Here is a 22,310-nt window from a genome sequence, read left to right as displayed (position 1 = left end):
CACGATCATCAGATGCATCCAGCAGGAAGTCTTTAAAGAAGAAATCCAAGGCCTTCTGAAAAAGGAAGATATTTCTCGACACAATTCGCTCAAGGACTTGTACACCAAGCAATTAGACATGTGCAATTCGGTTCGGCGCAAATGTTATATTTAACGAATACTACCGTTTTCGTACATTCGGAGCGATCCGAATGCACGAAAACATACCTTGAGCATTTCCGAATAGCCCCGATAATACGAACAGGCAAATAACGAATGTGTTCGGTGAATAAAGAATCTGTTCGGTGAATAACGAATGCATTTGTTAAATAACGAATCATTCGGTGAATGACGAATGCGTTCGTTGTCCGTAAACTAAAGTAAAGAACTAATTCTACATTCTTTTAATTGGTCCTTGGGAGGTCACATGATCGGAGTTCATTGTTCCATGGTACCATATGGTAACTTTTAGCCAATTAGCTTTTTCAATTCGATCCCTACTGTATTGCAGACAGTAAGGCTGTTTTATTCAGTTGTGAGGTAGTCCTGTGAGACTTTGGCTGGTGGTGTTACAATTGCAGTGTGTGGAGTGAGTCACTGGATTTGCAGAAATGGACGGTTTACCTGATGATAACTTGGCTTCTGGCACAGAGACAACAGGCAAACAAGCTAAGGTAACACCTGCACTTTTTTTTTACAAAAGAGGATCAGCAGCAAGTCCTGCAGCAAAGTCCCATGCTTCATCAAGTGGCCATACTCATCATCATATCCAAGAAAAAAAAAAAAAAGACAGCCACCACTAGTGCTGCTACTGTGCTGCCCTTAATGTCTCGCAATCTGTTAGACACCAAGAAGGAGAGGAAAACAAGAAGCAGGGCTCACAATCAGACATGGACATAATTTCACACCCCTACCCCTTAATTCCCTGGTTGAACTTGATGGACATATGTCTTTTTTCGACCGTACTAACTATGTAACTATGTATAATGCATTTAAGTGCGCCTCTTCAAGGTGTAGACATTGGAAGCATAGAAGAGGAGGTACCCCTTGATTTCATTCATGATGTGTCCAGTCCTGAACAATATCAAAGTCCTGTATTGCCACTCCTATTTACAACTGACCTTCCAGAATCATCACCACCATCATCCTCTGGCTCTTTAGTTGTAATGGATACACCACCCTGCCATTCAAGTAGTGCCACCATCCCCAGTACAAGGCCTCCAGCTTCCAAAAGCAACCCCCTCCCGCAAAATGCCCCATCTGCACAACCCGGTTCCAGTTCCAGCCGGAAATCTAAAGTTTGGGAGCATTTTTCAATAGTTAGTGATGGTAGATCAGCTAAATGTAAACTATGTGGCAGGGAAGTCAGTCGTGGTAGAGTTATAGGGCATCTGACTAATTCTGGCATGAATCACCATTTGCACACACCAAAAGCCAGTCCTGTTTGAGAAGACAGTGGGTTGTTGTCACCTCCACCCAGTAAAAAAGGGCAAGTAGTGCTAGTTCCAGTGCTACCATCAGCTCAGATAACCTGGACAAGGGGCACAGAGGTGAAGCTGTTGACCCCAGTCAATCAAAACAGCCCACCTTGGATCAATTTAGTGGATTTCATTCCAGGCGGATTTCAAGACAGCAGTCCCGTAAAATTACCCGCCTCATTGGCGAGCTCATAGCCGTCGGGGGAGCTTCCTTTAACATGGTGGAGGGGGAACCGTTTAAACGTCTAATGCAGGCAGTTGCACCCCAGTATGTAATTCCATCCCGTACCACATTTAGTCGCAGTATAGTACCCTCATTACATAAATCTTGTGTGGAGTTAATAAAACAGGAGCTAGGCAGAGCCACAGGACAGTCAGTACATTTCACCACAGACTTGTGGACTGCTCCCAGTGGGCAGCATGCCTTCTTATCACTAACAGCACACTGGTGGCAGCCCATTGTAATGGAACCAGCCCAAATTACATCAGGGCCAAGAAGCACAGGAGCTGGTGTTGTGGAAAAACAAAATCAGGCGCACTGCTCATTCCTACTGCATGCAAAGGTTTTAGATGAGCAGCACAGCTCGCATAACATAACACGTGCTTTACAGAAAATGGTGGCAGAGTGGCTTGGGGAGCAGGCAAATACACAGGCGAAGATGGGGTTTGTGGTCACTGATGGGGCAGCCAATATGTTAAAAGCACTGTGGGATGGCATATTTGTTGGTGTCCGATGCTCCGCCCATGTCCTCCATCTTGTAGTAAAGGCAGATATAGATGACACCACTGAGAGCAATACAAAGCTCTCTGAAGTGTTAGACTCCTGTAGGAAAATTGCAGGCCATTTTCATAGAAGTGTGAAGGACAGTCACATTTTCAGGCAGGAGCAGATTTAGGCAGGTCTTCCTCAACACCGCCTAAAGCAGGATGTAAGCACCAGGTGGAACTCTACATTGGACATGCTTGAAAGAATTCTGGAGCAACAAAAAGCAATACTTGCTATGTCACATGAGCATGTCATCAGTGTGACCAGACCACTTAGCAGGGAGGAGTGGAAAATAATATCTCAGGTTGTGACTGTACTAAGCCCCTTTCGTGCAGCCACAGAAAACCTGAGTCAAGAAAATGCAAGCTTGGCTCAAGTCTTTACCCATCTTGTTAACAAAATGGATGCCATCCTCAATCACAGAGAAAACCTGCCTGGAGGATATATAGTACCAGATGTTGCCACACTTGTCAGGAGACTGCATGGACAATTAAACCGGAGGATCACAGAGCTCACTGATGCTTGACCTGACTTGATGCTTGCCACCATGTGTGACCCCCGAATTAAGGGCAAAATGGCACTCCAAGCCAATTCCCTAACAAGCTGGAGAGAGAGAAATTAATCAACAGGGTGTGTGACAGGCAAAGACACTTGGTTGTGCCGTCAGAGAGAGACGATGATGATGATGATGTTGATGATGAAGAAGAAGAGGAGGATGAGCCTGCAATGTCATCATCATCACCCATCACAAACACTGCTGGACACTCATCAAGAGCTGCTGACTTTTGGGCAGAAACTTTGCAAACCTTGGTCGGACACACCAGACAACCATCAAGGATACCCAGAAATAAGGTTGCAGAGACTGTAAAAAGTTATTTGTCTGAACCCCATCTGGCACCTACAGCGGATAGTCTCAAGTACTGGGATGAAAGGAGGGCAATTTGGCCTGCTCTATCCATGGTGGCCCAGGAGCTCCTATCCTGCCCCCCAACCTCTGTGCAAAGTGAACGGGTATTTTCAGTCACTGGCAATATTCTCTGCCGACAGCATTCACAGCTGGCCCCTCAGCTCATGTAGCAGATGACTTTTCTTAAAGTAAACATGCCCAAGCTGGGATACCCTGCCCTAAGCTTTGACACAAATTAGTTATGAGTTCTACAGTTCAAGTTAAAAGTTGAAGTTCTTGGTTACAAGTTGGAATGTTGGATCTCATTGTGTTATCAGTTATTTGAAAAAGTTAAGAAAGTGAACAGCCCCATCAAACAGGTTAGTGGTCTGTCAATGTTCCCCTTAGCCTCCTAACATTACATTTAGAATGCTAATAATTTCTATTTAATTTATATCTTTCCCTCCTTCTTTTAGGATTTAGTGGACATTTAGTGGACATTTTTGTGGATATAACAAGGACGTCCATTTATGTGGTAAAGGAGTTCATCAAATCAGTGGTAAGTAAATGACAAAATTTTTTTCTTAAAGGGGTACTCCGGGGCTTAGACATCTTATCCTCTATCCAAAGGATAGAGGATAAGATGCCTGATAGCGGGGGTCCCGCCGCTGGGGACCCCCCTCATCTTGCATGCGGCACCCCAGTTAAAATCAGTCTCCGGGGACTGATTTTAACTGGGGTGCAGCCTGCAAGATCACAGGGGTCCCCAGCGGCGGGACCCCCGCGATCAGGCATCTTATCCCCTATCCTTTGGATAGGGGATAAGATGTCTAAGCGCCGGAGTACCCCTTAAATGACAGTAGTGCTTTACAATGCATCTGACACTTAAGTGACCTCTATTAAATGGAGCACAGATCCCAGCAGCATATTAAAAGTCACAGTGTAATAAATGTATAGCTTTAGTACCTTAAAGGGGTATTCCGGGCAAAAACATTTGATCCCCTATCCAAAGGATAGGGAATAAGATGTCTGATCACGGGGGCCCACTGCTGGGACCCCCAGCGATCAGACATATTATCCCCTATCCTTTGGATAGGGGATAAAATGCTGTTGGACGGAATACCTCTTTAACTTTAATTCCCAGGTGGACCATTACACTTAAAAAGACAATATGGCTGTGTCTCAACATTCAGAAAAGTGGGGCCCACTGTCATGGACCGACCAGGGGACAGGGAGAGTAAGCCCTAAACTGAGCTCTCCCTGCCTACTTGCCCACTCACCCTAAACGGTGAGTCGACAACTTGGAGCCGGTCCCTTCCTGCGCTAAAGTGCAGTGGCGTAAAAACACAATATATATATTACTAAGTCGGTCACAGACAAAAAAGGAAAACAAGAATACAGACTGAGCTGGAGTTATAAAGCCACACTCGCCTAACACATGTGTGAAAGGCTTAACTCTTCCACGCCTGGAAGAAAAGCACAGAAAACATAATGTATGAAAAACAATGTCTGAACAGGGCCTGAAACGGGAAAATGCAAAAACAAATAAACGGACATTACACCCAGGTTCACAATGCCTCAGGACCCCACCTCTCCAACTGTTGAGTCAGAGACTCATAAAATTTTTTTTTTTTTTTATGTCATGGTCTGCCTGTGGAATAAATTAGAGGTACTATTGCAATACACATTTCATGCATTGGTGGAATCTGTGCCCTCTATCAAAGTTATCATCAATCATGTAGACACCACAACAGGAGATCAATTTTTTCTTACCTACAATTTTTTTTTATATTTTAATGGCGAAGGCCTTGAATGCAAATGTAGCAATAACTAACAACTGTAATCATCATTTTTTGCCTTGTATGCCTGCTGTCTACAATCAGCCAGCATAATCATACCAATTGCATGTTTATATTGTAGGCAGGATTTGGCACCATTTTGTATGAGGTTACAATATACAAGTCAACATGAAACTTTGGTAATAGAATACAGAGGTAATACAATAAACCTGAATATTGCCAACATTTCTAACATAACAAAACTGTCAACCATCCTAAAAATAATGATTCTTTAATCTTTTAGGTTTGTGAAGGTGCCCAGTTGTTGCTGCTGCTGGTGTCAGCCAATGGAGGTGATTGGCTGATTCTTGATATTGCCGTCAGGAGGTCCATCCTTAGCTGTGCTGTGGCCTGAAGGTGTTGCTGGCTGACCCGAGCCAACATCATTTGGAAGTCGTCGGCCTGCCGACGGTGAAGTCGGTGCATGGTCCTATTCAAGCGTCGCATCTCCCGTGCAAGGTGCCTCGTCTCCCTGGACAACCTGTCCCTTTCTTGGAGTACCCTAAGGTACGTGTCCATTGGTACAGATGCAGGTACTGGGGTTGGAGATAGTGGACTGGGTGGACTGGGGATAGCTGGTGAACAGGCAGCTGAGCTCAGGGGTTGGCCCATGTCCTCCTCAGGTACTGGCACATTATCATCTGCCTCAACGTCCCTCCGGCTCTCCGATTGTGACAGGACAGGTGATGATGGGGAACTGTCACGGTGACTCCTTAATGAAGCCTGGCCTTGTTGATCTAAAAAAAAAAAAAAATTATAATAATAAAAATAAAAAAAGGCATTTTAAAATAAAAGTCAAGTGACTGAAAGCAGTTGTGTTGTTGATCATTACATGATACACATTACACTCTCCCTAAGGCTTTACAATATAATAATTAAGTTATTGTACTGGTGTATATTTGTCATCTAACCCTATAAATGTTATACACCATTATACACCACAAATATACACCATTGCAAATAGCTAACCATGCTTTTTATCACAATAGGCAATTTAGCTGAGTAATTGACATAATATCTACATTGCTATCATTATAGAATTAGAAAATACAAATTTACGAGTTGTGTGGACATGTCAAAAGAGGACATTACAGTGTGTCTCATTCCTTTGACTCCCTGCCATCTTATTCTTAAGGAAAGGGGTGGCCGTAGATCACTCTACTTCCGGGCTTTCAATCATGTGACCATTTCTCAACGTAGCTTACCTGTCCTCGGGGCTCCGGCGCGTCCTCTTCAGGATCCCCTGCATCGTCAGCGCTCTCCATCGTTGTCATCACGTCGCTGTGCACGCCGTCCTGTCATCCATTAGGAGCGGCTTGCATAGCGACGTAATGGCGGCGACGGAGAGCGAGGGAACCAGAGGCCTTGCCGGAGCGTCGGGGACACGGCGACAGCGATGGCAGGTGACATCCAGGGCAGCGGTGAAAAGCGGTGACGGCCCGTAGCGGCGGGGAAAGGTGAGTATAACCTCCAATACCAGTGGTCTTCAACCTGCAGACATCCAGATGTTGCAAGACTACAACTCCCTGCAGTGCCCGGACAACAGTTGACTATTAGGGCATGCTGGGTGTTGTAGTTTTGCAACATCTGGAGGTCCGCAGGTTGTAGACCACTGTCCTATACTTTACATTCCACGGATCCCTCAACATACGATGGTTTGAACAAACGATGGTTCATTTAGAACGGATTACCTTCGTATGTTGAGGGACCTGTTACGCCTAGCGCTCCGGGTCCCCGCTCCTCCCCGGAGCGCTCACGGCGTCTTTCTCCCTGCAGCTCCCTGGTCAGTCCCGCTGACCGGGAGCGCTGCTCTGTCATGGCCGTTGGGGATGCGATTCGCACAGCGGGACGCGCCCGCTCGCGAATCGCATCCCAGGTCACTTACCCGTTCCCGTCCCCTGCTGTCATGTGCTGGCGCGCGCGGCTCCGCTCTCTAGGGCGCGCGCGCGCCAGCTCCCTGAGACTTAAAGGGCCAGTGCACCAATGATTGGTGCCTGGCCCAATTAGCTTAATTGGCTTCCACCTGCTCCCTGGCTATATCTGGTCTCCTCCCTTGCACTCCCTTGCCGGATCTTGTTGCCCTTGTGCCTAGTGAAAGCGTTTTGTGTGTCTAAAGCCTGTGTACCAGAACTTCTGCTATCCACCCTGACTACGAACCTTGCCGCCTGCCCCCGACCTTCTGCTACGTCCGACCTTGCTTCTGTCTACTCCCTTGTACCTCGCCTATCATCAGCAGTCAGAGAGGTGAGCCGTTGCTAGTGGATACGACCTGGTCACTACCGCCGCAGCAAGACCATCCCGCTTTGCGGCGGGCTCTGGTGAAAACCAGTAGTGACTTAGAACCGGTCCACTAGCGCGGTCCTCGCCAATCCCTCTCTGACACAGAGGATCCACTACCTGCCAGCCGGCATCGTGACAGTAGATCCGGCCATGGATCCCGCTGAGGTCCCTCTGCCTTATATCTCTGATATCACCACGGTGGTCGCCCAGCAATCCCGACAGATCGCCCATCTAACCCACCAGCTGTCGGAAATGTCCACCATTGTGCACCAACTTCAGTCGCAACTTCAGCAGCAATCATCTCCTCCGCCAGCTCCTGCACCCCTTCCGCAGCGAGTGGCCACTCCTAGCCTCCGCCTGTCCTTGCCGGACAAATTTAATGGGGACTCTAAGTTTTGCCGTGGCTTTCTTTCGCAATGTTCCCTGCACATGGAGATGATGTCGGACCAGTTTCCTACTGAAAGGTCTAAGGTGGCTTTCGTAGTCAGCCTTCTGTCTGGAAAAGCCCTGTCATGGGCCACACCGCTCTGGGACCGCAATGACCCCGTCACTGCCTCTGTACACTCCTTCTTCTCGGAAATTCGAAGTGTCTTTGAGGAACCTGCCCGAGCCTCTTCTGCTAAGACTGCCCTGCTGAACCTGGTCCAGGGTAATTCTTCCGTTGGCGAGTACGCCATACAATTCCGTACTCTTGCTTCTGAACTATCCTGGAATAATGAGGCCCTCTGCGCGACCTTTAAAAAAGGCCTATCCAGCAACATTAAAGATGTTCTGGCCGCACGAGAAACTCCTGCTAACGTGCATGAACTCATTCATCTAGCCACTCGCATTGACATGCGTTTTTCTGAGAGACATCAAGAGCTCCGCCAGGAAAAAGACTTAGATCTCTGGACACCTCTCCCACAGTCTCCACTGCAATCTGCGCCTAGGCCTCCCGCCGAGGAAGCCATGCAAGTGGATCGGTCTCGCCTGACCCTGGAAGAGAGGAATCGCCGTAAGGAAGAGAATCTTTGTCTGTACTGTGCCAGTACCGAACATTTTTTGGTGGATTGCCCTATCCGTCCTCCACGCCTGGGAAACGCACGCTCGCACCCAGCTCTCGTGGGTGTGGCGTCTCTTGATGCTAAGTCGACTTCTCCACGTCTCACGGTGCCTGTACGGATTTCTACTTCAGCCAGCTCTTCCCTCTCAGCCGTGGCCTGCCTGGACTCTGGTGCCTCTGGGAATTTTATTCGGGAGTCCTTGGTGAATAAATTCCGCATTCCGGTGACCCGTCTTGTCAAGCCACTCCACATTTCCGCGGTCAACGGAGCCAGGTTGGATTGCACCGTGCGTTTCCGCACGGAGCCCCTCCTAATGTGCATCGGACCTCATCACGAGAAAATCGAATTTTTGGTCCTTCCCAATTGCACTTCCGAAATTCTCCTTGGACTACCCTGGCTTCTACACCATTCCCCAACCCTGGACTGGTCCACTGGGGAGATCAAGAGTTGGGGTCCCTCTTGTTCCAAGGACTGCCTTCAACCGGTTCCCAGTACTCCCTGCCCTGACCCTGTGGTTCCTCCTGTATCCGGTCCCCCTAAGGTCGTTAAGGACTCTGCCTGCCACAGGAAATGCCTCTCCCCCCCTCCCAGTCCCATCAGGCAAGCCTCTGTGTCCCCTCATGGCTCCCGTCCTTGTGTCTTCCTGCCCCGTGCCAAGCTTCACCCTCTGCCCTCCCTCCCCATTCCTACTCCTGCTGTACTGCCTGCCATTAAGGAAACCATCCATTCCTTCCCGGTGTCCTCATCCCAGGGGAGGCAGTCACCGGACAAAAAAAAGGGGAGACCTAAGGGGGGGGGTACTGTTACGCCTAGCGCTCCGGGTCCCCGCTCCTCCCCGGAGCGCTCACGGCGTCTTTCTCCCTGCAGCTCCCCGGTCAGTCCCGCTGACCGGGAGCGCTGCTCTGTCATGGCCGTTGGGGATGCGATTCGCACAGCGGGACGCGCCCGCTCGCGAATCGCATCCCAGGTCACTTACCCGTTCCCGTCCCCTGCTGTCATGTGCTGGCGCGCGCGGCTCCGCTCTCTAGGGCGCGCGCGCGCCAGCTCCCTGAGACTTAAAGGGCCAGTGCACCAATGATTGGTGCCTGGCCCAATTAGCTTAATTGGCTTCCACCTGCTCCCTGGCTATATCTGGTCTCCTCCCTTGCACTCCCTTGCCGGATCTTGTTGCCCTTGTGCCTAGTGAAAGCGTTTTGTGTGTCTAAAGCCTGTGTACCAGAACTTCTGCTATCCACCCTGACTACGAACCTTGCCGCCTGCCCCCGACCTTCTGCTACGTCCGACCTTGCTTCTGTCTACTCCCTTGTACCTCGCCTATCATCAGCAGTCAGAGAGGTGAGCCGTTGCTAGTGGATACGACCTGGTCACTACCGCCGCAGCAAGACCATCCCGCTTTGCGGCGGGCTCTGGTGAAAACCAGTAGTGACTTAGAACCGGTCCACTAGCGCGGTCCTCGCCAATCCCTCTCTGACACAGAGGATCCACTACCTGCCAGCCGGCATCGTGACAGGACCACTGTATATGCTGTTCAGTTCAGCCATTTTGTCTGATATGCTCTATGTTAATTATTTAATTAATCTCTATGGGGGCCTGCTCTACTTCGTTATTTGGTCTGATAGTACAGTGGTCCCTCAACATACGATGGTAATTCTTTCCGAATGACCCATCGTTTGTCGAATCCATCGTATGTTGAGGGATCCGTGCAATGTAAAGTATAGGAAGTTTGTACTCACCTGTCCCTGCCTCTCCGGACTGCATCCTCACCGCTCCCGATGCTGTCCCAGGGGCTCCTGATGCTGTCCCGCTGCTCCGGGTCCACTTCACGATCCTCCGGCTTCTTCCGCATCTTCTGCAGAATCCAGGCCTCGCTTTCCGGTGACGTTATTACGTTGCTGCGCTGGGACGGCGTGCATAACAACGTAATAACGACGCCAGAAAGCGAGGCCCGGACCCTGGAGAGGATACAGAAAACGCCGGAGGATCACGAAGTGGACCTGGAGCAGCGGGGATAGGCAAGTGAACCTGTCTGGGATGCTTAAACTGCTATCCGACAGCAGCTTAAGCATTTTGCGCTGTTGGATAGCAGTTAATGCGATGGCCCCGACATATAAAAGCATCGTATGTCTCTGAGAGGCCATCGTATGTCGATTTGATCATATGTCGGGGCCATCGCATGTCAGGGGGTTACTGTGTAGGACAACATCGGGGTAGACTAGATTCCCTGACATCTGCATGTCCCAACATTACAAATGGCATAAATGCTTTAAAGGGGTACTCCGGTGAAAACCTTTTTTCTTTTAAATCAACTGGTGGCAGAAAGTGAAACATATTTGTAAATTACTTCTATTAAAAAATCTTAATCCTTCCTGTACTTATTAGCTGCTGAATTCTACAGAGGAAACTCTTTTCTTTTTGGAATGCTCTCTGATGACATCACGACCACAGTTCTCTCTGCTGACATTATTATAATAACGCTTTATTTATTTTTGTCCTTAGTCCCCAGCACTGCAAAGCAGCAGTGGTAACCACTGAGCCACCATGCTGCCCTTAGCATACATCTGCTATGCATGGTTGCTAAAATGGACAGAGATGTCTGCAGAGAGCACTGTGTTCGTGATGTCATCAGTGTTCCAAAAAGAAAGGAATTTCCTCTGTAGCATTCAGCAGCTAATAAGTACTGGAAGGATTAAGATTTTTTACTCTTTTACTCACCAGATCTCTCTGCCTCGGATGTCTGAGCCTCTGGCAGGAGGTGCTTCTTTAACTCCAACTCCCAGTTCTTGAAGTTGATGTTCCTCCTCTGCTGCTGCTTTTTTTTTATTTTTTTGACTACTGATGCCCTGCAGTCATAGTACCTGTTTGTGTTTTACATAAATATTCAAGTTTATCATACCATTTCCGTTTTATGACAATAAACAGTTTTGTTGAGAAACAATTTTGTTCTTTTGCTTGAATGCTCATATTTCTGCATTTATACCACACTACACAGATATAGACAGACGTATCCTCCTTATCTTTACTAGTTTATCAAACCAATCCTTCAAGTCCCGGAAAATGGCAAAATATACTATAGCAGTGTTTACAAACCAGGGGTGCCTCCAGCTGTTGCAAAACTACAAATCTGAGCATGTTGGACTATACTAGTATATAGTCCATAGATCAGTGTTTCCCAACCAGGGGTGCCTCCATCTGTTGCAAAACTACAACTCCCTACTTTTTCAAACACAGAGCTCTCTGCTAACATCACAAGCACAGTGCTCTCTGCTGACATCTCTGTCCATTTTAGGAACTGTCCAGAGCAGCATATGTTTGCTATGAAGATTTTCTCCTACTCTGGACAGTTCTTAAAATGGAAAGAGATGTCAGCAGAGAGCACTGTGCTCATGATATCAACAGAGAGCTCTGGGTTACAAATAGTAATGAATTTCCTATGTAGTATTCAGCAGCAACTTAATACGTACTGTAAGGTTTATGGAATCTGATCAACTTTCTGGCATCAGTTGATTTAAGAAAAAAGAAAAAAAAAAGTTTTCAACCAGAGTACCCCTTTAAAACAAAATTGGTACTGTCAAAAACTACAGACCGGGTTGCATCATACAGGACCGTATAAGGAGAACTAAGAAAGTTATAGGGGTCAGAATACAAAAAAATTGCCCCCTCATATGTGTATCCTCATGTCACGCATATATAATTAGTTATGCAGATGAGAAAGTCCACAATTTTTTTGCAAGAAAGGTGGTTCCCCACTTATTGAGCATTTGCTTTAGGGGCGAAACCACGGATACATCGGTATACACTAGATGTAATTACAAATCTAGGATATAAAGGACAATTGTGTAACAAACAATAAAGGTTATAGAATGGTATTGTCCTAGACCTAGACCAGCATAGTTTATGCTTTGCAATATGTCTTTGCCAACACATTAATGATGATATCATACTGAAATATTTACTCACCGATGCCTGATGCTAAGAACTGTCCTGTCCGCTGTGCCACTTCCAACTTGGGACACTTTCTCCCTCACCCGACTCCAGGCGGCCATCTTCTCCTGGGTGCCCACTGTCTTGTTGAATAACACAGATTTTTCTGTGCTAACAGAAGCCACCAGTGCTACATTCTCAGCCTCCGTGAATTTCGGCCCTCTTTGTTTTTTGGCTGGTGGGACTCCCACTGAGTGCAGACTCTCAGCCTCAGATGTGTGGCTGCCACTGCCCGAGTCCGATAATGTCCAACCACTTTGTCTTGCGATTGGACCTTCTCAGACTTTACTCCTCCTCTTCTCTCCTCTCCTCTCCACGGCACCACTACACTCAGACACATAATCCGCACGCTCACTCACACATGCTCTATCACTCACATCCACAACAGCACGCTCACCCTCACCATCCTCTCTCCCAGACACCACAGACATAATTTCTCTCATTCCAGACATTGTTTTTTCCCCACAATTTACGCACAATACAATAAATTTCTCACTCTCAGTACACGCTGGCAAGATTTATCAATCTGTGTGAGAGAAAAAGGGGAGTGACCACAACAGCCAATCACATGTCAGATAATGAACTCTGGTAAAGTGAAAGCTGAACTGTGATTGGTTGCTATGGGAGACCAGACCACTCCACTCTTTCTCTCACACAGTTTATAAATCTGGGCCACTGGGTGAAAACTCTGAGCCCCTTACTGACCTGGCCTAACTTTACTTCAGCTGTTTTCGTTAATCATTAGGAATACAGCAACATAAAACAAATAATGTAATCTGCAGAATTTGAAAGTGAAACGAATGCGGCCGAAATAATGAATGCGGCCGAAATAACGAATGCGTCCGAAGTAACGAATGCGCCCAATGTAACGTATGCGTCCGAAATAATGGACGGGTCTGATATAACGAATGCATCCGGACGATATTTTGGATGGATCCGAAAATATACGGATGTATCCAAAAAACAGAATGAAACTAATTACTCGATAACGAATGTGCAGCAGAACCGAAATTTTTTTAATACGAGAACGTACGAAACGAAAAACAAACACATTTTTGGGTCGTGCACAACTCTACAAGCAATGGAAACAAGTTCAAAGTCTTGCGGACATTTTCTGGAAGAGGTGGAGACAGGAATACCTGGTGATACTCCAGCCATGCAAGAAATGGCAAGATGACAAGCCCAATTTACAAGTTGGAGATGTTGTCTTACTAAAAGACTCTCAGGCCCACAGGAACGAGTGGCCCATTGGACTCATTGTGGGGACTGATCCTAGTAGTGATGCTAGAGTTAGAAAGGTTGAAGTTAGAATTGTTAGACAGGGCATTTTCAAAGTGTATGCAAGGCCAATTTCTGAAGTAGTTTTACTTCTGTCCAAGGGTGAGGGGCATAACAAAAAGTATGCCAGGTGGGGAGTGTGCTGCCTTCACAATGTATTTTACATGCTTGGCACTCAGCAGGGTCTGTCCCTTTAAGACCCTCCATTTTCTTGAAGCCTAGAAGCGGGCCTTCTCTCTAAAGCCTAGGGCTAGCCCCGTCACGTCTCATTCATTCCAGCTCCAGCTACCACAGTGACCAGATCCACAGGACTTCTTGAAGCTAATATAGACTGCAAATCTGATAAATACCAAAGCCTGTAAGTAAAAGGGGTTTGTTAGCTTATCCTGTGTAGAGAGATGCTAGGCATTTGTAGACAGAAAATGTGTGTAGTAAGTGAGCACATGTTAGACTCTATCTATGTATCAGCTATGCATAATGTAAGGCACTTGCATAGCCATGCTTATATTTGTCTTTTATATATTTGTTTTACAGTTTTACCGTGTGCATTACATCTCAGTAAAGATTACATCAGTTAAGCAACCAGCATGTCTTTCCTTGAGATTCGGTATAAACTTGATGTGACGCTGTGTAACTTAAACAACATACAGCAGAGCCATTATGTGAAGTGATGGGAGAGTGTGACACTCATCAATCGGGAGCCAAGAGGGTATGGGTATCAGCTCGATCCCTATGAAATCCCAGACTTTCTCCAGCTCCTCTGGGTGATGTACAGAGATGCGCTTACCATCTTTCAGGATGGAAAGGCCAAAGGGATACAGCCACATATAAGGTAAGCGCATTTCCCGGAGCTTCTGCAATAATGGATTCAGTATTCTGCGCTTTGCTAATGTGGACGGTGCAATGTCTTGGAAGATCAGGATCGGGTTACAGTCAAACTGCAGTAAGTCAGCTTCCCTGTTTGCCTTCAATACAGCAGCTGTGTCCATGAAACTCAGAAGGCCACAAATGAAATCTCGCGGTGGGTCTGAGGGTGCAGGTTTGGGGCGCAAGGCCCTGTGGACCCTCTCAATGGTGATGGCAGCTCCTCTGTCCTCACCCAGTAACGAGGTAAAGATCTGCTCCATCACCGCAGGTAAGGATTCTTCAGCAAAGGATTCTGGAACCCCTTTTATTCTTATGTTCTTGCATCTGCTCCCGTTTTCTTAATCTTCTAGCATGAGGAAAACTCTGTTTAGCTGGGTTCCATGTAGCCATAGCCGGTGTGTTGTTGAGTCGCAGAATGATACCGTGTTCGTCAGGGCAGTCTCTAGGTGGTCTGTCCTGTTCCCAACTTCAGCTGAAGGGTATAGAATAATACCGGGTGCCAGGCGCGATCCACTGCAATAAGCTTGTTCCAGACAGGTGATGGTAAAAGTTACTTTATTAGCCGAAGTACACAGACACGTTTTTAGGTAACAACCTCTTTCTCTATGTGAATATGGCTTTACACAAGATAGAAAAGGTTACAGGTTAAAACAAAAAACGGCGCCAACTCCTGATGATGTCAGTGGGCAGGAGTACCTGACGTGACAGGTTGCATAATGGTAATAAAAGCTCATTTTTGAGTAAAACATAGTCACTTACATTACAAACAGATGATGCTATACAAATATATGTTAACATTTATGACAAATAAACATTCTTTAGTCTTTGAAGCTTGCACATTAAAAGAAATGCTGGCGGTGCTTGATGCTGTGGATGATGCGCTATGTGGTGTGTGCACTGGGTTCCTAAGTGTTAGACATTTATGCTTGTGAAAGCATACTAGAAGTCCCAGCATGTCCTTGAGCGTGATAGGTAAGGTTGCGCTTTGGATGTTTAGGGTTCCCCGTCCATTTATTACCGGTGGGGTACGATAGACGGAGCATGTCAATTATCACAGTATGCCCGTGGATATACGGAGGCTTGTGAGTTCACAGAGGGGACGTAGCACCAGCGGGGTGCGATTATTGGAACTTATTGAATATCACAGTGTGCCCTCAGGTATAAGAAGGCTTGTGAGATGGCAAAGGAATCGAGGCATAATAAACTTGTTGTAGCTTTCGGGAAGAATAGGTAGGTGATCTTCTAATATAATACCGGGAACACGGGGTAATCTGGCGTTAGTCTGAATATTGTGACAATTTGAGCACCATTCAGAAGATGGAGCAGAACACGAAGACCACTGACAGACATGGTGCAAGTAAAGTGGTCCTTAGGCCGAGTTGAACTATATACAAGGGGTACTCCGGTGTCTCGCCAAGATGTTACTCCAGGGTACTCTGATTTCACACTAAGATGTTATTACATGGAGTATGCCCCTGTGCTGTGTGACACATGGTATAATATATAAAGTACCGGGGGTGAGCGACTGGTTCGCTATTTATTTGGATAGGAGCCGGTGTTGATTTGGATTTAGGGAAACTGTCCCAGGATATAATAAGTTGGTGAATGTGACCCTTACAATATCCCAATGTAAATAGACATTGAAGTGCAATAATTGGGGGGCATATTGTAAAATATGCTGATGGCCAAACATATGCTGACTAGTGGATATATTGTTCTCTACAGACAGTAGGATGATATTCTAAAAAAATATATATATATATATATATATATATATATATATATATATATGTTTGATGGGCGTGTTTCCGTATTAGTAGTTCTGTTGGTGCTATTCTTTATTTTAAAGCCAATATAACGGCACAACGTTATTGCTTTATTACAACATTTTGTGGATGATGTGACGTCAGTCACTGAGTTTTACAAGCTAGAAGCTAATGGCAGGGTGCAGAAAATAATGCATTAAAAAAAGGTACAAAAATTAAGATATTGTGAAGTTGGATTAATCTTTTCTCCAGGATACAGTTGAACGGAGAGTGCAAATGATGTTGTTGGGTATGGTTACATTTCTATATTTTCTAGACATTCGTTAAGTCCTAGGGGGCTCAGCGTATTCATTTTGAAAATCCAATAGTTTTCCCTCTTCTTAAGTTTTGTGAATCTATCTTCTGCATCTTCAGGGATTTGTTTAATTGCAGTTATTCGGAATCCTTTACCTCACTATTATGAGAAATGGTGGCATGACGAGATACACTAAGTTTGAGAAAATTGTGGAGGATGTTGAATCTATGTTTATTAATCCGGCTCATGAGTGTCTGGATGGTACACCCTATATACTGGAGTCCACATGTGCATTCCAGTAAATAGATCACGTGGGTGGAGGAAAAATCCATCTTGGTTTTGATGGTAAATGATTCACCAGTTGTTCGGCTTTTTACAATATTTACCCCATTTGTGATGTTCTGGCATAATTTACATGCTTTCAAGTTACATTTAAAACAGCCGTTTTTTTTTTGTTTTTCTTTTTTCACTGGATTGATGTTGATGCTTCCTTTTTCTTTGAGACAACTGGGGGCAAGGGTATTCTTGATAGTGGCAGCTCTCCTATAGGTGATCCTAGGGTTCTTGGGAATATTTCCCTTCAGGAAGGGATCATGGTGAAGGATGTTCCAATGCCTCGTCATAATGTTGCAGACCAAGTAATGTGATGTTGGTACCTTGTAATAAAGTTTAACCCCTTAAGGACCAGGCCATTTTACACCTTAGGACCGGAGCGTTTTTTGAACATCTGACCACTGTCACTTTAAACATTAATAACTCTGGAATGCTTTTACCTATCATTCTGATTCCGAGAATGTTTTTTCGTGACATATTCTACTTTATGTTATTGGTAAAATTTTGTCGATACTTGCATCGTTTCATAGTGAAAAATTTCAAAATTTGCTGAAAAAATTGAAAATTTTGCATTTTTCTAACTTTGAAGCTCTCTGCTTGTAAGGAAAATGGATATTCCAAAAAAAAAAAAATTTATTCACAAATACAATATGTCTACTTTATGTTTGCATCATAAAATTGATGAGATTTAACTTTTGGAAGACACCAGAGGGCTTCAAAGTTCAGAAGCAATTTTCCACAAAATTTTCAAACTCACTATTTTTCAGGAACCAGTTCAGGTTTGAAGTGGATTTGAAGGGTCTTCATATTAGAAATACCCCACAAATGACCCCATTCTAAAAACTGCACCCCCCAAAGTATTCAAAATGACATTCAGTCAGCATTTTAACCCTTTAGGTGTTTCACAGGAATAGCAGCAAAGTGAAGGAGAAAATTCACCATCTTCATTTTTTTACACTCGCATGTTCTTGTAGACCCAATTTTTTAATTTTTACAAGGGGTAAAAAGAGAAAATTTATACCAATTTCTCTCGAGTAAGCACATACCTCATATGTGGCGGCGGGCGCAGTAGAGGGCTCAGAAGCGAAGGAGCGACAAGGGAATTTTGGAGAGTACGTTTTTCTGAAATGGTTTTTGGGGGGCATGTTGCATTTAGGAAGCCCCTATGGTACCAGAACAGCAAAAAATCCCCACATGGCATACCATTTTGGAAACTAGACCCCTTGGGGAACGTAATAAGGGGTAAAGTGAACCTTAATACCCCACAGGTGTTTCACGACTTTTGCATATGTAAAAAAAAATATATTTTTTCACTAAAATGTGTGTTTCCCCCCAAATTTCACATTTTTGCAAGGGTTAAGAGCAGAAAATACCCCCAAAATTTGTAACCCCATCTCTTCTGAGTATGGAGGTACCCCATAAGTGGACCTGAAGTGCACTACGGGTGAACTACAATGCTCAGAAGAGAAGGAGTCATATTTGGCTTTTGGAGAGCAAATTTTGGTCAGGGGGCATGTCGCATTTAGGAAGCCCCTATGGTGCCACAACAGCAAAAAAAAAACTCAAATGGCATACCATTTTGGAAACTAGACCCCTTGAGGAACGTAACAAGGAATAAAGTGAGCCTTAATACCCCACAGGGGTTTCACGACTTTTGCATATGTAAAAAAATATATATATTTTTTCACTAAAATGTGTGTTTCCCCCCAAATTTCACATTTTTGCAAGGGTTAATAGCAGAAAATACCCCCCAAAATTTGTAACCCCATCTCTTCTGAGTATGAAGGTACCCCATAAGTGGACCTGAAGTGCACTACGGGCGAACTACAATGCTCAGAAGAGAAGGAGTCATATTTGGCTTTTGGAGAGCAAATTTTGCTCGGGGGGCATGTCGCATTTAGGAAGCCCCTATGGTGCCAGGACAGCAAAATAACCCCCACATGGAATACCATTTTGGAAACTAGACCCCTTGAGGAACGTAACAAGGTGTACAGTGAGCATTTACCCCCCACTGGTGTCTGTCAGAACTTTGGAACAGTGGGCTGTACAAAATTTTTAATTTGCACAGCCCACTCTTCCAAAGATCTGTCAGACACCTGTGGGGTGTAAATTCTCACTTCACTCCTCATTATATTCCGTGAGGGGTGTAGTTTCCGAAATGGGGTCACATGTGTTTTTTTTTTTTTTGCGTTTGTCAAAACCGCTGTAACAATCAGCCACCCCTGTGCAAATCACCTCAAATGTACATGGTGCACACTCCCTTCTGGGCCTTGTTGTGCGCCCCCAGAGAACTTTGCGCCCACTTATGGGGTATCTCCGTACTTGGGGGAAATTGCATTACAAATTTTGGGGGGCGTTTTTCCCTTTTACCTCTTGTCAAAATGAACAGTATAGGGCAACACCAGCGTGTTAGTGTAAAAAATTTATTTTTTTACACTAACACGCTGTTGTAGACCCCAACTTCACCTTTTCATAAGGGGTTAAAGGAGAAAAATCCCCCCAAAATTTGTAACACAATTTCTCCCGAGTATGGCGATACCCCATATGTGACCCTAAACTGTTGCCTTGAAATACGACAGGGCTCCGAAGTGAGAGCGCCATTCGCATTTGAGGCCTGAATTAGGGATTTGCATAGGGGTGGACATAGGGGTATTCTACGCCAGTGATTCCCAAACAGGGTGCCTCCAGCTGTTACAAAACTACAACAGTTTATCAGTGCATGCTGGTAGTTATAGTTTTGCAACAGCTGGAGGCACACGGTTGGGAAACACTGAGTTAGGAAACAGACAATGTTTCCCAACCAGTGTGCCTCCAGTGTGCCTCCAGTGTGCCTACATACTGAGAGTTGTAGTTTTGCAACATCTGGAAGGGCACAGATTGGGAACCACTGTATTAGTGGTCTGCAAACTGTAGTCCTCCAGATGTTGCAAAACTACAACTCCCAGCATGCTGGGAGTTGTAGTTCGGCAACATTTGGCTCTAAAGATGTTGCCGAACTACTACTCCCAGCATGCCTGAGAATGCTGGGAGTTGTGGTTTTGCAACATCTGGAGGACTACAGTTTGCAGACCACTAATACAGTGGTTCCCAATCTGTGCCCTTCCAGATGTTGCAAAACTACAACTCTCAGTATGCCAAAACTGTCCAGGCATGCTGGGAGTTGTAGTTCTGCAACATCTGAAGGGCCAGATGTTACAGAACTACAACTTCCAGCATGCCTGGACAGTAAGAGCATGCTGAGGATGTGTAGTTTTGCAACATCTGGAAGGGCACAGTGGTCTCCAAACTGCGGACCTCCAGATGTTGCAAAACTGCAACTCCCAGCATGCCCAGACGCCAAGGGCTGTCTGGGCATGCTGGGAGTTGTAGTTTACAGGGTCCCAATACAGCAATGCATGTCGCTTTACGGCAACGTGCATTGCTGTAAAGGGCCCGACCGCGGCTGAAGATATACTCACCTGTCGCCGCCGCCGCCATCTTCCTCGCCGGGATCCGGGTCTTCAGGGACGAGGTAAGTACCGGGGCCGGTCCCCAGCACTCCCCCGTCCCCCGCCGCGTCCTCCAGTCTTCCCCCCGTCCTCTCCGGACTTCAAGGGGCCGGGCAGGACGGGAGGAAGTAACCGCCCCCCCTCCTGCGATTGGTCGGTTAGTTAACCGACGGATCGCAGGGGATTGGAGGAGGTGGCAGGCTTGCCACCTCGCTCCGATACTTCAGCATGGTCCTGGCTGTCTGTGACAGCCGGGATCATGCGAAATTACCGGGCGGTCGGGTCCCAGAGACCCGATCAGCTCGGTATCGCCGCAGATCACAAGGGCGATTTCCCTCGCCATTTGCCCTGGATGCCTGCTGAAGGATTTCAGCAGGCATCCAGTTCCGATCTCTGCCCGGCGAGCGGCAGAGACCGGAAATACAACAGGACGTTCTCTAACGTCCTTGGGCATTAAAGCCCAGGTAGTGAGGACGTTAGAGAACGTCCTATGTCCTTAACAGGTTAATTGGTATTGGTCTTGTTTTTGAATTTGAGTGTGGTCGGAGGTAGTGGGAGGGTCAGTGTTCTCTTTTATCTTCCTTGTTGAGAGTTCAGAGTTTTTCAGCTTTTCGATATGCTGCTTTGATGATTTTTCTCAGATAGCCTTTATCTTTCAGGCGTGTTTTTTATGATTTTGCTCTGATTGATATAGTCGCTGATCTTTGAACAATTCTTTGCACTCTGAAAAGCTGCCCAAACGGAATATTGAGTTTCCACTTTTTGTAACGATTACTAGTGAAATCCAGAAGACTATTACAGTCAACCTTTTTTTAAATAAATAGTTGTAATAATGTTTTTCCCCTCTGAGGACAATTCTAGGTGCAGGTATTCAATTCTGATTCTCTCACTCTTGCCTGTTAGCTTCAAATCCCAAGTGTTATTATTTAAGTATTGGGTGAACTCTTGAAGCCATTCCAAATGAATGTACCTTTTGTACATAACAATATTTTGTTGCCACGGGTGATTGGTGTGGATGAAGCGGTCTTCAAAGGCGCCCATTTATAAGTTTGCAAATGATGGCAAAAAGCGCATCCCCATGGTGGTCCCCGTCGTTTGAAGTTATATGGCAGAATTGAATATGAAGTAATTATGAAGTAGTATAAAATTAATACTGTCCAGGACAAACTTTTTTTGTTCGGTGGGAATATGGGGGTCTGTGTCCAAAACTTCCTTGATGACCTAACTGGTGTGGAATGTTGGAGTACAGTGCAGATGCATCCAGAGTGGCCCATTTGTAGCCTGGTTTTCACTCTTCCTTTTCTAGAATATTGATTAATGATGGTTTATCTTTTAAATGGGATGGAAGTTTGATTAGATATTTTTGTAGCAGGATGTCGACGTACTGTGATAGGTTGCTTGTTATGGATTGAATGCCAGATATTATTTGACGGCCTGAGGGATTTTTTTTGCTCCTTGTGGATTTTCGGTAAGTGATAAAAGATCGCTGTTCTGGGGTTCTCAACTTTCAAGTATTCCTTTTCTTTCTTTGTTAGAACACCGCCAGCAAAGGCTGCATCAATTTGTAGACGGATGTGGTAATTTGTATCCATGATAATCCATGTAAGTATCCCGATCGTGAATAACAATGCCACCTCCCTTATCAGCACTCCTTATTGCTATGTTATTATTATTGGCGAGAGTAGTTAGGGCTTTGTTTTGTTCTTTGGACATATTTGGTTTGGGTTTTGCACGGCTGCCTATATTCCTGAATTCTTCCTCAACCAGACTGTAGAATGTTTCGATATATTGACTAGAGATGAGCGAACTTACAGTAAATTCGATTCGTCACGAACTTCTCGGCTCGGCAGTTGATGACTTTTCCTGCATAAATTATTTCAGCTTTCAGGTGCTCCCGTGGGCTGGAAAAGGTGGATACAGTCCTAGGAGACTCTTTCCTAGGACTGTATGCACCTTTTCCAGCCCACCAGTGCACCGGAAAGCTGAACTAATTTATGCAGGAAAAGTCAGCAACTGCCGAGCCGAGAAGTTC

The 22,310-nt window shown here is 45.7% G+C and overlaps 1 protein-coding gene and 1 long non-coding RNA gene across 4 annotated transcripts; one reads left to right on the top strand and one right to left on the bottom strand.

Moving 5' to 3' along the window:
* The first annotated feature begins 3,378 nt into the window (after positions 1–3,378).
* LOC130267243 (uncharacterized) lies at positions 3,379–14,355 on the top strand. Of its 3 annotated transcripts, XR_008843116.1 has the most exons (5): positions 3,379–3,489; positions 3,586–3,668; positions 5,030–5,103; positions 5,192–5,454; positions 14,064–14,355. It is a non-coding gene; the product is annotated as an uncharacterized LOC130267243 (long non-coding RNA). The 3 variants fall into 3 exon arrangements; XR_008843117.1 differs by lacking the exon at positions 5,030–5,103; XR_008843115.1 differs by having other exon boundaries at positions 5,030–5,454.
* On the bottom strand, positions 5,188–12,355 carry LOC130267242 (uncharacterized). Its single transcript, XM_056516666.1, has 3 exons — positions 12,228–12,355; positions 10,983–11,125; positions 5,188–5,684 (listed from the first exon to the last, which is right to left on the bottom strand). Exons 1-3 carry the CDS (start codon positions 12,311–12,313, stop codon positions 5,188–5,190), a joined length of 726 nt encoding a protein of 241 aa, XP_056372641.1. The 5' UTR covers positions 12,314–12,355.
* Positions 14,356–22,310: the final 7,955 nt, after the last annotated feature.

This window comes from Hyla sarda, chromosome 4, assembly GCF_029499605.1.
Source record: "Hyla sarda isolate aHylSar1 chromosome 4, aHylSar1.hap1, whole genome shotgun sequence".
Taxonomy (NCBI): domain Eukaryota; kingdom Metazoa; phylum Chordata; class Amphibia; order Anura; family Hylidae; genus Hyla; species Hyla sarda.
This window is presented reverse-complemented; position numbering and strand designations above follow the sequence as displayed.